The following is a 17792-nucleotide window of genomic DNA, read 5'->3' as shown; positions in this document are numbered from 1 at the left end:
GGAATTCAAAATAATGTAATAAAACAACATGGTAGATGGAAATCTGCAATTTTTATGTTAAACACCTCAATTGAAAGAAAAGAAGCTGGGAAAATTATCACCGATTTAATTTAAGTAAACAATTAATTTTTATTTTTAATAAAAAATATGTTTTTTATTGGAAAATCTTGAGTATAATAAATGATTTAAAATTAACGGTGATTCATTGAATTTTTTTCTGAACAAAAAGTTGTATAGAATTGAAAGTTTTATCGTTTCAACCGCCGCTTCGCGGCGGTCATACTATACAGATTTGAATAAAAAGGTACTAACCCTTTTTGCACTTTTTTGTCACTTTTATTTTTGAAAATGAAGAAATCAAGCGATGCATTCAAGACACCCGCAATTCCAATTGATGAATTTAAAGAACGACTTAAGGGAACAATTTTAAGTGAAGCAGATATAAGGTCATTATTAAGAAATCCTGAATTTCGATCATTACAATTTCGAAACGAACAAGTACTTTTTTTCCGTGAATATTGCGAAAATGTATGTCACGCTTTGTTTAATAACAAAAGGCTCGGAGAGATATTCGATGTAAGTCATGGAGTCATTGCTAATATTAGAAAAAAAGCTAAAAATGCAAAAAAAGATTTAGGGCGCCCCAGAATTTTTAATGATGAAGAAGAAAATCAAATAATTGAATATATAATTGAAATGGCAGGAAAAAACGAATTCCTGACGAAACAAGAATTATTACTGTACATAAAGACAAAATTTGGTAAAGAAGTTACAAAAGGATGGCTTGCTGGATTCTTTGAAAATTATAAAGAAAAAATCGGTTTTACTAAAGCAATACCCCAAGAAAATACAAGATTAAGTATACCTAGAGAATTTCTTGATGAACATATCGAAAATATTAAAAAATATGTCATTGGTAAAGCAGCCGAATTGGTTTTTAACATTGACGAGATGGGAACCAGCGAATGGGAAGATAAGAAGATAAAAGCGGTTATAGCACCAAGAAATATGTGTCAAGGACCTGTTATGGTACCTGTAAAACGTTCAATTAGGCATCAAACATTAATTTCATGTATAAGTGCAGCAGGTGATGCCATAACCCCAATGACAATTGCTTCTAGTTATCGAGTTTATGATATCTTTCGTACTGGTATAAGAAATGGAATTGACTTGAAAATTTCGATATCAAATCCTCCATACGTGAAAAAAGAAATATTTTACGATTATATCACAAATGTATTTATTCCCTATGTTAATAATCAGCGAAGTATTGAAGGATTTTCAGATTAATTTGCTGTTTTATTTATGGACAATCATTCCTCACATTGCGATCCTGAAATTTTGAAAATTATTGCTGATAATCGAATAATTGTTATAACATTCCCTCCTCATACATCTAACCTTTTTCAAATGCTTGATTTGGTAATATTTGGTGCTCTTAAAAATGTTAAAAAAGGTCTCACATCGAAGAAAACCTTGAATGATGTTGCAGCATTAGCTGAAAAGGTTTTCAGGGCATATGAACAAGTTACGACCAGCACTAATGTTCGTTCAAGCTTTGAAAGAGCTGGTATATCTACTGACCTTAATGATAATATTAGGAGAATAATTTTTGATGAGGAAAAGGTTCGAAATTCATTCGAGTTTTCTGAGATCTGGAATATAAATTTTGATAAATCCAATTTATCACAAAGAAAATTAAATACAAACTGGGGTTTTATTAACAAAGAATACTTCCCAGAAGGTATCTTTGAATAAACACCGAAAATTTTAAAAATATCTAAAATTTAATGAGATAAACGAAAAAATTTAAAATTTGAAAAAGTGCGTATAACATCTCACCTGATTAAATATTCAAAATTAAAGTTTAGTATTAATAATTAAATCATATATATTTTATATATTTATAATAAATTTAATCTTAAATATAGTCTATCAAAAGATATTTTAATTTTTTTTGTTCAAATTTCTGAAAAAGTGCTTAAGGGGTTAGTACCTTTAAATTCGGTTAGTACCTTTTTATTCAAATCTGTAAAACTTATAATTTCTTGTTACAAAATTGATTTTAGACCATATGTATTAATTCAAATACTCCACAATATAGTGATGGGATATATATTTATTTATTTTAAAATCTGTAAGAGAACCTCGATCCGGAAACATCCTCTCTAAAACATAAAAGAAGAAGAAAAAAAAATCAAATTAGCCGAAATCAGTTCGATAGTTTGTTACCATAGAAAAAATAGAGGTGATTTTAGGCTTGTTGTTTTTAGTGAATTAAATTTGGGAATAGTTTGATGGATTCGAAAACTTATTTTTGAATCTTTCCCATTTGTTGGTCGCTTTCTTTTGAGACATATCAGGGCCGATGTCGTCATTTGGATCTACTTGTGGCATTTGGAACACATATTGTTGTTGTGGTTGATATTGAGGACCAGGTGCTTGGTTACCTTTACCTGGCAAATATTCGCGGTACGCTTGTGCATTTGGAGGCCATCTGAGAAAGTCTGGTGGGAAGATATGAGTTTGAGAATCTTGACTTGGTCTTGGAGGTTGTGCTTGATATTGAGGCTGTGGTGGACGTTGTTGGTATTGAGGCTGTGGCTGATATTGAGGCTGTGGTTGATATTGAGGTTGAGGCTGTTGTGGAGGATATTGTTGAGGCATTGGTTGATATTGCGGTTGTGGAGGATACTGCTGATATTGGGGTTGTTGTGGAGGATATTGTTGAGGCATTGGTTGAGCAGGTGTATCAAGCATTTGTGTAATTACAGAATCAATATTTCCATTTTTTTGTCTAACTATTTGTTCTATCTGCATTCTGGAGTGTTGCGGAAACATTTCTTGAACTTGACGTATAACATTCTGAATGTCTTCTTCTCTGATCGTTGACATTATTTGTAAAATTTGTTTCGACGGTTAAACGGTGAATATCCTTGTCAAACGACCGTTTAAATAATGTAACTTTTTGTTCGAGTAAACTGGAAAAAAATCGGCAGTATCGGTTTCACTTTTTGAACGTGATTTTAGGCCGATCGAAAAGTGCCACAACAAGTGTTCATTTAAATATCTAACCATAACAACATTATTTTTGTTCCATAATTTTACAAAAAACTTATCCATAAAATTATAAATAAGTTTATTTTTGATCATAAGGAATCATCATCAAATTTAATTGATTATTAAAGTTTTTAAAACCGTTGGATTTAATTAAAAAAGTTTTGGTTTTTGTCAAAAAACTGCAATTCTTCGAACAATGGCCACGACAATTAAAGTTGTTGTACTTGGTTTAGGTGCTGTAGGGAAAAGTTGTTTAACAGTTCGTTTTATCAAAAATACATTTCAGGAAGAATACGAGCCAACTATATCTGACACTTATAGTAAAACAATTTCACTTAATAACCATCAATATTCAATCGATGTTTTAGATACAGCAGGAATGGAAGAAACAGAAGCAGTTGGCCCACAAGTTTATAGAGATAGAGATTGTTTCATCATTGTTTATGCAATTAATGATCGTGCTTCATTTGACAACGTCAATAAAGTTTATAACAACATCCAAAGGTACAAAGATTCTAATCAATTCCCCTGTATTATATGTGCAAATAAAATTGACTTAGAAAATGATCGTGTAATTAAATTTGAAGAAGGAAAAGCTCTGGCGGATAAATTTTCAGCTCAGTTTCTTGAAACTTCTGCTAAAACTGGTGCTAATGTTCAAGAAATTATGGAAACTGCTATAAGAGAATACTTAAAATTTAACAACACTGTTGTTCCTCCTCCACCAGAAAAAGAATGCAAATGCTGCAACATTTTTTGAAGTATTATTGTCTAAACAATCGCAGCTCGTTTCTATTTGATTTTTTTGGAAAAATTGAATAAAAAGTGGTGTATCGTTTGACGGTTATGAGTAAAAAGTGACAATATGAAGGGCTGGGATCCATTTCATTCTTCAGATTCATTTTTCGGTCCAAATAATGAAAGTAACGGTGAGTTCGAAGATGCTTTTGCACTTGCTTTGAACGAAATTGATAAAGATTCATCTCTCAAATTTAATAATCCTTTTGATCATCATCCTAATTTCACACGAGATGTTCCACAACAACACAGGCGGGCCGTTTCCTCCCCAATGCGGATAGTCAATTCTCCCACACAAAATACTTGTTCAATTGAACAACCACCAATTGCACTATCTTCTTTTGATTTAAATCCAGTTTCACAAGTCCAACGACTTACAAGAGAATTTGTCTTACCACAGCAAGTTCTATATCACACCATAGATGATCCGTATGCATCATATTGTGAGTTTCTAGCAGCTTGTAATGATTCAAATCTCACCCTCAATCCTCATGCCTTAGGTTTTATTCCTTCTTCCCTTTGGGCTGATCGCGTTATAACATTTGGTGATATTGTAACAAATTTTTTCCAGAAAAAGAGCAACGCCAACAGTAAATTCTCACACAAACTATTTAATGCGCTCAAGCTGAGTGAGTTATCACCCGTATTCTCCAAATTTGCTGGTGTTACTTGGTTGACGCCATATATATTACGCGTTGATAAAATAATTTTTGCCAGTCTTTTGGGAATAAAGTCTATTGATGGGTCTCTTTTCCATCAGCAAGGCAACTTCCCATCTCATGGATTTTTCGAAATTGGTGCTGGCGATGTGATCAAATACTGTCCGCCTGATATAGACCTAACAGGTGTAGACTTCGAAAACGTGCGTTTGCTGGTGCATTCCGAGCATAGATTTCGACAAGGTTGCACAGAAGAGGATATTGAGCCATGCAAATGGAAAACGCGCATAAAAAAATGACTTGATAAATTGTTAAGAAAGCACTCCAAAAATTTAATAAATGTGTGTAAAAATTCAAATTGGTTCTGAAGTGTTTTTGGTTAAAGCAAAACTGTGTATAAAGCTTTGGTTTTCACACATCGATTACATTGATTTTTTTTAATAAAATATTAAAATAATTTTTGGCTCTTGTGGGTGGTACTATTTGGATCCATTTATACGAAGAGTTAGATTATGAAATGAGCAAATTTTCCGTTAACTCAGCAAAGAGGTTGTCATCAAGTATTGCAAAATTTTCACAATAACCAAATTTTCCCAATCATGTTGCGAACAGGGCAATCTGATTTTCCCTGAAAAAAGTGACATACATGTCAAAATATTTGGCGCCATATAACCGTCCAATCAGTTGTCCACATGTGAATGGAGGATTCAATTTATAATTGCATATTATCCGCCTTCGTTCCATTAAAGGAACAAAACACAACTAATATCAGTCAACTAAAATTATGTTTGAATAAGCACATGAGTAAAAATTCGAATTTAATGATTTCACAACATATGATTCACAAATAAATAAACAACAAAACAATACTCAACAACTTATGCCAACACCTGATATTTTTATTAATTATCTTAATTCAATAATAGACACGAAAATTGAACAATTTCAACCAGATTTAAATTAAAGACAAACCAATTTCATTTAATTGCCCATTTACATGTGTTGATTCACATTATAATTGAAATCAAACTTTATATATAAAGTATAAGTGTAAATCGCATAGATATCAAGAAAAAAATTAGTGTGATGCAAATTTTATTATATATATATACAAAAATAAAATGCGTTGGAAGGTACATTTGGTCATGCGAAATATTGGACAGATGATAAAATATTACCTTTGGTTAGATATTATCAAGATTTTTATTAGAGGTTCAAAGATATAAATAAAAAATAATTAAAAAATACAACATAATGATTTAGGTCATGAGATATATAACGGTCCACTTTTAGAAAAATTTGCTGATATTATTCGATATCGATATGAACAACATTTATCAATTCCCAATCATTTATTTATTAATTCATACAATTGTAATTGCATTGATGATTTACCATGTATACATCTAATACATTCAAGAATTATTCGCGAGCTCTCAATTTTCTGAGTGGGAGAATGGGTTTCAATGGGTGAGAGAAAAGTGGGAGAATATGGGGATAATTGGATGGTAAATGGGAGAAATTGAATGCGACAGTGGGGGAAATTGTGTATTTCAATTCAAATTTCAATTGGGAGATTCAAATTAATATTTGGAATTTTGTTCTTTGATTTCAAAATTGTATTTATCACTTAATTATGCTACTAGTGCTTATATGTATAATTTTATTCAAAAGTGTATTGAAAAGGGGCATTGCTCGAAAGAACAATTAATATTGCTGAAATGTTTAAATATGAAAAAATGGTTATTAATTCCGTACGTGAAAAGTTAATTTATTGGTTTACAGAAGATATTAATAATTTACCATTACAACCACAAAGAAATTTCGAAACACATAGATATTTCTAATTTCTTTAATCTGACAATGGTTGGAAACCTTTTTCAATAATTTGCTCACTTCTTCTAACTATTCGAGCAACAGAGGTATCAGCAGAACGAGGGTTTTCTAAATTTAAAAAAAATTAAATTCGATTTAATAACAAGAATGAGAGAACAGTTAGAAGAAGCCGATATTTTTCTTGTATAATTTTAATAAAAATATATTATAATAAATTTTAGTTGTTTTTTATTATTATTTATTTATTTATTTATTTATTTATTTATTTATTTATTTATTTATTTATTTATTTATTTATTTATTTATTTATTTATTTATTTATTTATTTATTTATTTATTTATTTATTTATTTATTTATTTATTTATTTATTTATTTATTTATTTATTTATTTATTTATTTATTTATTTATTTATTTATTTATTTATTTATTTATTTATTTATTTATTTATTTATTTATTTATTTATTTATTTATTTATTTATTTATTTATCTATTTATTTATTTATTTATTTATTTATTTATTTATTTATTTATTTATTTATTTATTTATTTATTTATTTATTTATTTATTTATTTATTTATTTATTTATTTATTTATTTATTTATTTATTTATTTATTTATTTATTTATTTATTTATTTATTTATTTATTTATTTATTTATTTATTTATTTATTTATTTATTTATTTATTTATTTATTTATTTATTTATTTATTTATTTATTTATTTATTTATTTATTTATTTATTTATTTATTTATTTATTTATTTATTTATTTATTTATTTATTTATTTATTTATTTATTTATTTATTTATTTATTTATTTATTTATTTATTTATTTATTTATTTATTTTATTTTTTTTTTTTTAATATACTCATCTGGCATGACATGCCATGCTACAGTATAGAAAAAGTCGATTGAATGAATTTGATCGTTACACGCGAGAAAATTAATTGCTTCCAAAAAAGTGGCAGCCTCAACACACAGATTCTTAAATTTGAATAGATTTGAGAGCAATATGCAAAACTGAGGCTTTGATTCAGAAATAATAGAATTCATTTGTATGATGTTGAAATATTCAATCAGTTGTCAGAATATTCTCCAGTCAAAAAGCCAATATCGTTATTTGTACCCAATTTGCTTACAAATAATTGAATACATTGTATAATGTCAAAACATATTATGAAAATATAAGGTTACAATTAATCTTCTCAAATTTGGCGCCATTCATATATTTGGTGTTGTCAGCCTCTCTGCAGATTATCATTCAGTAATTATCATTCAGATGATTATTATACAGTAATTATTTTAAATGATTATACTGCATTAAATATCATTCAGTAATTATTATTCAGAAAATTGTTATACATTATTTATCCCATTTTGTTGTTGATAATTTGATCAAAATTAAATTATTTTTTAAATTAATCATTTCAATTGATCTTATTGATACAATAAGATCTTTTATGTCTAAGCATCCAATTTTTTTTCGAATATTTGTATGATGGATCAGGCCACCCACTGATAATTTTATTACTATTATATGAATAAATATCGATAATTATTGACTATATCAGAGTTTTATTAATTTTATTAAATTAAATTTTTAAATCTCAATTAGATTGCATTCAAAATTTAGTTGATGATTATTAAAACATTATATGCTAATTTATGCATTTATTCATCATTAATTATTCTATTCATTCATTTTATTCATTCATTATTATTTATCATAATGTATTTTAAATATTTATCATTCATCATTATATATTATTGATCATTTATTGTTATATTTATTTATGAATAACATTATGCATTACATTAATGAATGACAATATGAATAACATTATACAATACACTAATGAATAACATCATACAATACATTAATGAATAACATTATACAATACATTAATGAATAACATTATACAATACATTAATGAATAACATCATACGATACACTAATGAATCACAATATTAATAACATTATACATTGTTTTATACATTAAATAATATATTTCACATTTAATGAATATATATTGTCATTTTTCGATTATTTACAATGAGGATTATGTATTTTTTATTATAATATTTTTATTTGAAATTTTTCTATTATTGATTTTCTTTACACATATTTTCCCGAATTTTTTATTCTTTTTTCCACCCAGGCCCTCTCTCCTTTTCCCAGGTATTCCTTTTTTACTCTTTTTTTTTACTCATTTTTTTTTTTTTTTTTTTTTTTACGGTTTTCCTATCGTTTATTTCAGAATTTTATTTCTATGATGATCATCATTATCCACCAATTCTCATTTTTGTGTTATCTCGTTCCAAGAGAATCGTGGTATTTTTATTGTAAAAGCTAATTTTATAAAAGGTATGGGATCTGGTAATGGTTTCAGATCAAAATTTTCGTCATCTTGAATTTTTAATGCATTATAAAAAACTTCGTTTTTTTCAAAAAATTAATTTGATGTACAAAATATTTTTCATAACTCGACCGGAAAGTATCTTATCTGAAATTAATGCAAGGTTGACTTTCAAATTGTTATATTTGTTTTTCATTCCATTTTCCAGTTTTTGAATGGTTGTGAAAAATTGTGAGATATTTGGATATTTCCCAATTGAATTACTGATTTTTCTATTGAAATTTTCGTTAATATTATTTGTCAAAATGTCACTTCTGGGTTTGCCTTCAGAATTCCAATAATCGTTAGAATATTTTCTATAAAAAGTTTTAATGAAGTATTTAATAAACTTCTGCATGCTTCCATCAATGCATTCAATTTCAAGTGAAAATTCAATGATATGACAGGACTTTTTTTCGGAATTCTTGGTAAAATATTAATTGTTTTGATTAAATCCTGCTTGAGTATAATGAAAGTAACAATTGTAGTGAATTTGATTTTATAATGGAAACTTCTTTTATTGCATTGATTTCTGCTGCTTCAAAATCGCAGATTAATTTAACGTCATCCTCGAAACCGTTACCGAATTTTTGTAAACTATTTTTAAAAGTTTGGAATGCATAAATATATGTTGCTTCATTTATATCAGGTAATAATAAGTATTATAAGGGAATGTTCATAATACTTGTCTTATATCTAAATATTAATAATTGAGAATAATCAATTGGCGATGAGTAAAAAGTGCCATCAATTCCAATAATTATGCTGTTATCAACACAAGAAATAATAAAGTCGGATGAAAATCATATTATTGGCTTTTTATCATTACCGAGTTGGAATAATACAAATCGTTCATTACTTCATGTTAAAGATATTTCTATTAAAATTATATTTTCTTAAATTATTATATATAAATCGTGAAGATAATTTCTAATTTTTTCTTGTGAAACTGTGTTTTTTATAGAATCTTGATATTGGTATATATATAATGCGGTCGGGAATGATCACGAGGACCCTAGGGGCCCCGCCTCCGGCGGGGCCCCTGGGGTCCTCGTGATTATTCCCGACCTTTACTTTTCACTGGGGGGATTTCCGGGGTCTTCGACCCCCGGAGGGGTCCGAAGGGCACCTCCGGAGGTCTCAGACCCCTTCAATCCCCCGAGTGTGCTCGCTCCGCTCGCAACAAAAATCAAAATGATTTTTGTGAGTTATACAATTCGATAGAAAATTTGAATGAGCATTCAATTTTGAGAGAACGCGAAACTTTTTCATAGGGACGATAGCACTTTTTATGCCACTTTTCGCATAAACCTATCAAAAACCTCGTATAACCAGCACAAAATGTCCCCGGTTATGTTTGGCCGGACATTTATCCTATTCAATTTATCTTTGGTCAGAGGTTTGTAGTCAAAAAGCGACGGTTATATTGTTTGGTCGCATGGCAAACTTTATTTTTATAAACGAATGGTCAGAATACACAATTTTAAAAATGTCACATCATCACTTCACTCTTTATGAATACAGATTACTATTCAGTTACAAAACTTGCAGATTTTATGAAAGAAAAAGATCCAGATGCTACAGCGGTTGCTTTATTTTTTTGAACCCAAAGATGACAAACTTGGTAATTTTAACAATTTTATAATCAAGCCAATTGGCATGATCATCAAACATAGAAATTTCCAAGATTTTTATTTTGTTCATAAAGAGTTGATCGAATTCTTCAAACAAAGAAATATCAAAGTTTCAGTACCAATAACTGATAACAAAAAGCCACCACTTACTAATAATATTCATTATTTAGAGATTCATTTAACTCTATTAGAGAGTAATTTTGGAAGATGGTATCATGCATTTCTATATGAATCAACGAACACTGAAGTTAATAATATACTCATTTCAAATAAAATACCTGATAATAATGAATTCCAAACAGTATTTGACATGAATTCAATCGATCCTGATAATTTTAAAGCTCTAGTTTGAATAAAAAACAATAATCACTTCATTTTTTTAATGTCTGATGATGAATTTCTTTTTACATTTGATTTCTATAATGATTATTTCAATAATTTTAACACTTCACCTGTTGACAATGCTCAAAGCAATACGAAAAAGACAATTTATGTTACTAATGTTTTTTCTTCATTATGGTCAGTAGAACAAAATGTTAAAGAATTAAATAAACAAATAAATAATGTTTATTTTATTTATTTTCTTTTTCATAAGGTATAACATATATTTCACTATTTTGTCTTAAAGCTGAAAATGGTATTGGTTGTTCAAATATAATTGCATTTGTAAATGACACTCTTCTCTGTTTTTCTATATCTTTTAAATTTCTAATTTCAGGAATATCTAACCTATTTTTGTTGTAATAGGTTTCTATAACCTCAGGTTTATAATTCGACATTTATAAAAATGATTTAAATTTTAACAAAATTACTTTGAATTTTTGAAACTAAAATATACCAAATTGGACGCAGGCGTCCTTTAAGGACGCCTGGGATTTGGTATATTTTAGTTTCAAAAATTCAAAACAATATATATAAATAATATTTTATTATTTCTTTTGTCCAACTAGTGCATTAGCTACACCATCTATCACAGGTGAGAATTTATCTGCTATTTTAATTCCTTTTGCAATAGCACCTGCATGACCAGGTAAATTTTCAATTCCAGGTATTTTACCTACTGTATTTACAACAGGTTTAGCTACTTTATTCCAAACATTTCCAATAAATCTACCGACTGGTTTAATAATTTTATTTTTAATCCAAGCACCAGCTTTTTTAAATCCGTTTTTAATTTTGTTCCAAAAACCCCACGCCATAAATAATAATAAAAATAAATATTTTATTTCTTTATTTATAAAATGCATAATGTAAATTAGAAAAGCTCTTATCATTTGCTTCCATACCTACTGATTTAAATATAGGAGCTATTCTATCACCTACTTCAAATATTTTATCTACAGGTAATTTCTTTAAAGGTCCTATCTTTTTAATATCTTCTTTATGTTGTTTTGCAAATTCATAACCTTTTGCAATATGCGGACTAATTTTTGCGAATCCTTCTTTCACTTTTTTAAGTAAAGGTCCTATTTTCTTTATACCGTTTTTAAATTTATTCCACAACCCCCACGCCATTAAAAATTATGAAAAATATTTTTCATTTTTATTAATGTATTATAATAATACGCAATCTAAAAATGAACAAAATGATCAAGGTAATGTTGGAGCTTATTTTGATCGTCTTAAAGATTTAATTGCTAAAAATGATGGTACTCGTTCTTTTATTTTAAGAACTGAAGATTGTCATGATCAAAATGCACCTTTTAATCAATCTCAAGAAACTAGATTAAGAATTACTCATGGTGATCATATGGTTTCACAAATAACTGAAGGTTTTATTAATTTTAAAATTAGAATAACTGTACAATTATCAAAAGCTATTTCATCTGGTAATTTAACAGATCCAGAAAATTTAGTTAAAATATTTATAGGTTTTAAGAGTTCTAATCAATTATTAGATCAATTACAAATTATGTCTAATAATATTTCTACTGGGTTATCAACAAAATGAATGTTGTCGTGAAGGTTATTGTTATTCTACAATTAAACCTTATGCTGAAAAGAAAACTAGAAAATATACACATTCTTTATATGAAAATGTTTCAGAATATTCTCAATCTGTTTGTGGTACTTATGTTGATTTAAATACAATTGCAGATGGAAATAAACATGATATCGAATTTGAAATGAATCTTCCATTTGAAGATATATTAGCTTTACAAGCATTTGATTTATATCCAAATAGATTAGTTGGTGATATTGAATTAAAGTTTTATGTTAAACAAAATGGTTTAGTATGGTGTCAAGTAGATCCACGTAAAATTAAAGAAGTTAAAGAATTTTTTAGAAGATTCTTCTATTAATGCTACATTTAATAATTTACCTTTATTTACTCATGGTTTTACTCAAATAGGTAATTCTGCTAATATAACTACTACATTTAAATGTGATACTGAAACTAATCATACTATTGATACTGCATCTGAGAATGTTTCTTTATATTGTACAGGTTTAACAGTAGTTTCATGTAAATCTAATATGTATGGTTTTGGAGTTAAAGAAGAAACTTTAAATCAAATAGCTCAAATACTTCAACAACCTGGAGGTTTATTAATTCCTTCACAACAATTAGATTATAATGCATTTGCTTTAGCTGCTACTGAATCTGGTATACAATCTACTATTAATATGCCTTTATTTAATGTTACAACTATTACAGTTGTATTTCCAAAACATGCTAATGATTATACTTGTTTCGATAATCCTATTTATAATAATGTTCAATTAACTATTGCAGGTCAAAATTATCCTGATGAACCTGTTTCTACTTTAGGTGCTAGATTTTTACAATATCAATTAGTTGCTTCTGATTTAGATGGTGGTATACAATGTACTAAAGAATTTGAAGATTCTTTAACTATGGATAGAAATGCTTCAAATGGTACTAGATATAATAATACATTAAGTGATGCTACTTCATTTATGCTTAATATACAATGTGAACGTTCACGTGGTGGTTACGTATTTGATGGTTTAGATTCTAATGGTCAAAATATACCAATACAAATTAAAGGTCAACCTATTTATACTCAAGCTAATGATACTTATTATAATGTTGATGATGCAGGAAATCATCCACCTCCACCACAATTATTCATTTGTCGTGATACTTATTTTACATTAGATTTACACAATGGTTTGAAATACCATGCTAATGGTACACCAGATGGTTATTAAATAAACATTTATATTTATAAAATATTATCAAATTTTGACTAAAACCTCTGTGGCAAAGTTATTTGATATAATTTAATTTTTAAAATATTATCAAAATTGACTTAAACATTTTTCACACAATATTTTGATATAATGTTAAACAGTTATTTTTTCACTTCATTTTATAAATGGACACTGACTTCAGATCTAAAACAGGGTACAAAGAACCCTCAAAAATTCAACCAGGTAAGGTTTCAAGAACAGAAAATCAAACAAATGATACAAATACTTATTATGATTTAATTTTTTATTTAAATGAAGATAATAATAATTTATATGATATTCATCTTTCAGATATTTTAAAAAAAAAAAAAAAAACATTTATTTTTAAAAATTCTCATTATGAAAAAATTTTAAATCAGAAAGAAAATAATAAATATTTCCCTTCCTTAAGACGTCTAACTAATAGTGCAAATTTAATATTACAATTTCAAATAGATATAAATCAATTATTGAAAAAACATTATCAAATTTTATTTCATCAACAATTATTAATTAATTATGTAAAAAATTATTATCCCAATTATATTTATAATATTGTTAATGGGATTGGGAAAGATTTTAGAATTGCTTTATTTATCGTTAATTATTTTGATGAATTATTAGAGAAAGATAAAATATATTTGATTAATATTTTAATTGAATGGTGTAGACATTACATTGATAAGAAAATAATGTTTAATGCTACTCCTTCTAAAAATGTATTTTTAACAGTATTGGATTGTTATTTATCTGTAATATTTTTAGTTAATAAACAAATTTATTTCAATCCACAAGATGAAAATCAATATGATTTATTAAACCCAATGGAAACACGTATCGGGATATTAAAACAAGATTATCCTGAAGTATATTACAAAATAACAATAATCCCAAATCGTAAAATTATAAAAAATTATAATAAAAAAATATATAAAACAAATAAACATTTACAAATGTTTATAAATATAAAAGAACGAAAAAATAAAGAAAAAAATAATGAAAACAAAAAAGAGATTCCAATATTTAAATATAATCTAATTAATTATAAGTATGTTAGAAGATATGATAATGGAGATATAGAAGAAGGTATAATAAATATCGATTATGAACACAAAGATTTTATGCTCAAATTAAAAGAATCATTAGAAGATTCAAAATATATTGGTTATTTAACTGACCAAGAAATGTTAAAAGAACAATATTTACCTGATCAAAACAAATTAATAATACCTGAAAATGAAAGATTATATATAGATTTTAAGATCCATAAAAAAAATGAAGAAAAAGAGTATGATTATTTAGATTTTATTCAAAATAATAATAATAAAATTAATGGATTACTTAATTTAAATTTCGCTGATCCCAAAAAAAATTATCCATTTTATATTTTTGATATATTTAATAATATAACATATGATTATAGATTGACTTTGTTTTATTTGAATTTTTACCTTAAAACTTTAAATGGGTATGATAAGAATTATTTAATTTCATTATTTCAAGATTGGTTTAATTATTACTTATGGTATATGAAAGAAGAACCTTCAATTAAAATAATTCTAAATTTTGATGAAAATAAACAAGAAGAATATCCTGAAGATGATGAAGATATTCCAGATGAATTAAAAGAATTATATTTTAATACAGATGCCTTATTTGTTCATATTCTTAAAATTTTTTTATTTTTATATTATAAATGTACAATTGAAGCAGAACAAAAAATTGATTCTAAAATATTTAAATTTAATAAAGATTATTATTATGATCCAAATAAGAATAAAATAATAATTAAACAACCTTCAACAATGCCTAAAATAATAATTACTAGAAATAAATATACAAAAATACAATATAATTTAAAATTTGTATTATATAACACGAATGATAAAGATTATTTTATTCAAAATTTATTATCAAATACTATTTATACAAATTATTTAGAAATTATTCCAGAATTTAGTCCTCAATTATTAGAAGGTTATAATGAAAGATATTTTATGATTAATATTGAAAATTATAATATTCAAAGTTTATTTGATATGAATAAAGAATATTTAGAAAATGATAAAGAAAATAACAAATGGCTACCAAAAAATATTCCAGAACATTTAAAATTAATATTTAATGGTATATCTATGTCATGGGAAAATGCCATTTTCTTTATTAATTTCTTTAAAAATTTAATTCAAGATGACAAAAATAAATTAATATTATTATATCAATATTGGGTCCAATTCTTTACAGAAGAATTAAATTCACCAGAGAAACTTAATAATCTATATCATTCTCATTCAAAATTTGATGTAACTACAGTATTTTATAGATTATTAAATATATTTTTAACTATTAGACATTTATTTGAATTACATCAAGGACCAGAAAAAAAATATTTTAATAAAATATTCCTAATTAATAAGGAAGTTAAATTAACCTTTGGTAATAAACCCATTGATACTTGGGAAAATATCCCTAATTTAATTGTAAGTTCTTCAATAGAAGAAAATAAAGGAGGGGATAAATTAGAAGAGGAAGAAAAAGATCAACAAGGTAGTGTCTTCGATCAATATCCTACATTATTAGAATTAGATGATATTGATTCTTTTATTACTCGTGTCTCTGAAACACCCACTCCTCCACAATCAATAAAATACGAAGACACTGAAACACAAATAGACTTTCCATCACGCTATACCGATATTGGTATAGATCCTCTTCCTCAAAGATATAATGACGTGGGTGTTGACACTGAAATATATATCCCCCCTCCTCAACCACAAAGAAGACCATTACAACAATCACAACCTGTTGTAAATGAGTCACAAGATATACCACCCTCACAACCATCACCACCACCACCTCCACCTCAACCACGACAACCACGTCAACCTAGAAATCGGTATACAGTACCGAATCGTATGCCACCTAATCCCCCAATACCACCGCCTAGAGGCCAGCCACCCCAACATCCAACTTATACTATTAGACCTCAGGATTTTCATAATAATTTTATTAATTTAAGACATTTTCTTAATAATAATCCTGATAATTTTACAATATTTTTCCAGGGGTTTGGTAATATAGATAGGCGAGCATTTTATAATATAATATTAGAACATATTCATAATCATATAGGTGGGATTAGGATTGGACAACATTATTTTATAAATTATTTACGTGAAGGTGGGGTTTGGTCTCAAAAACCATTATTACCTAATGTATTTCAAGACATGATAAATACATTAGCTAATGGACAAGACATCACCCCCGATTATACTAATATTATAGAATTCGAGGGGTCAGATGAAGATAAAGCATGGATACCTTATTGGATCCATTTAGAGGGGTTTGGTATCGAAAGAGCAGCGACTGTAGCACAAAATGGTGCCCAATTCTTCCCTTATTTGGTATCGGAAAACATCCCCTTCTATGTTAAAACTTATTTGCGACGTTTGCAAATATTCGATACCTTATTAAATGAAAGTGGTAAACAAAGGGAAGAATTAAATGACTGCTGTTTCATATATGCCTTAAAGCAGTCGGGCATTCCAGACGAAGTACTTGATAAAATACGTTGTCGTATTTTAGTTAAGTATCAAGTCGCATCGAAGTTAGACTTCGTTTGTAAAGAGCATTCCATTTATGCCCAAATTCATAAAGTTTATAAATCCATCGATGAAGATGGCAAAATTAGAATTAGACCTATTGTTTATCAAAAACAAGGTCAAGCATTTAATTATGTTGGGTGTAAACAAGAGAATGCTCTTTACAAAATTCATTTATATTTATTCGAAGATCATTATTTCATTAAAGAAAAAACACCCTTTACGGGTAATTATATTCAATATTTTGATCAGCCAGATAAATTAAATTCCAGAGAAACAAAGAAGATTGATTCATTACAATTAATTTTATTATTATTCCAAAAAGATTTATTTATTCCAATTACTTATTCTTATTTTCCATTATTGAAGACGCATTTTTCAGATCAAGTTTACAACGGTATGAATTATTCGTTAGATTATAATCCAGGTACTTGTGTCCGGAGATTTATTTCAAAAAAGAAGAAAGAACGTCCAATTATTACTGATTTAATATATTATGCAGATTTTGAAACAGATATCACTGGTGACATTCATTTACCTTATTTATGTATCGTTCAAAAGTACGATGCCAGTGATGAACAAATATTCAAAGGCCCTGATTGT

At 27.0% G+C, this 17792-nt stretch overlaps 4 protein-coding genes across 4 annotated transcripts; 3 read left to right on the top strand and 1 right to left on the bottom strand.

Moving 5' to 3' along the window:
* Positions 1–2277: 2277 nt before the first annotated feature.
* Positions 2278–2895, bottom strand: GO595_008357 (uncharacterized protein; the record flags this gene model as incomplete). Its single annotated transcript, XM_067921922.1, has 1 exon — positions 2278–2895. The coding sequence occupies one exon, from the start codon at positions 2893–2895 to the stop codon at positions 2278–2280; it is 618 nt and encodes a 205-aa protein (XP_067771502.1).
* A 361-nt stretch (positions 2896–3256) lies between these two features.
* GO595_008356 (Ras family GTPase) lies at positions 3257–3820 on the top strand (the record flags this gene model as incomplete). The annotated part of the gene is made up of 1 exon (XM_067921921.1): positions 3257–3820. The coding sequence occupies one exon, from the start codon at positions 3257–3259 to the stop codon at positions 3818–3820; it is 564 nt and encodes a 187-aa protein (XP_067771501.1).
* A 105-nt stretch (positions 3821–3925) lies between these two features.
* Positions 3926–4816, top strand: GO595_008355 (uncharacterized protein; the record flags this gene model as incomplete). The annotated part of the gene is made up of 1 exon (XM_067921920.1): positions 3926–4816. The coding sequence occupies one exon, from the start codon at positions 3926–3928 to the stop codon at positions 4814–4816; it is 891 nt and encodes a 296-aa protein (XP_067771500.1).
* An 8051-nt stretch (positions 4817–12867) lies between these two features.
* Positions 12868–13566, top strand: GO595_008354 (uncharacterized protein; the record flags this gene model as incomplete). The annotated part of the gene is made up of 1 exon (XM_067921919.1): positions 12868–13566. One exon carries the CDS (start codon positions 12868–12870, stop codon positions 13564–13566), a length of 699 nt encoding a protein of 232 aa, XP_067771499.1.
* Positions 13567–17792: the final 4226 nt, after the last annotated feature.

This window comes from Histomonas meleagridis (assembly GCF_020186115.1).
Source record: "Histomonas meleagridis strain 2922-C6/04-10x chromosome Unknown contig_67, whole genome shotgun sequence".
Lineage (NCBI taxonomy): Eukaryota > Parabasalia > Tritrichomonadida > Dientamoebidae > Histomonas > Histomonas meleagridis.
Note: the sequence above shows the minus strand (reverse complement) of the source record. Positions and strands in the feature narration are given on the sequence as shown.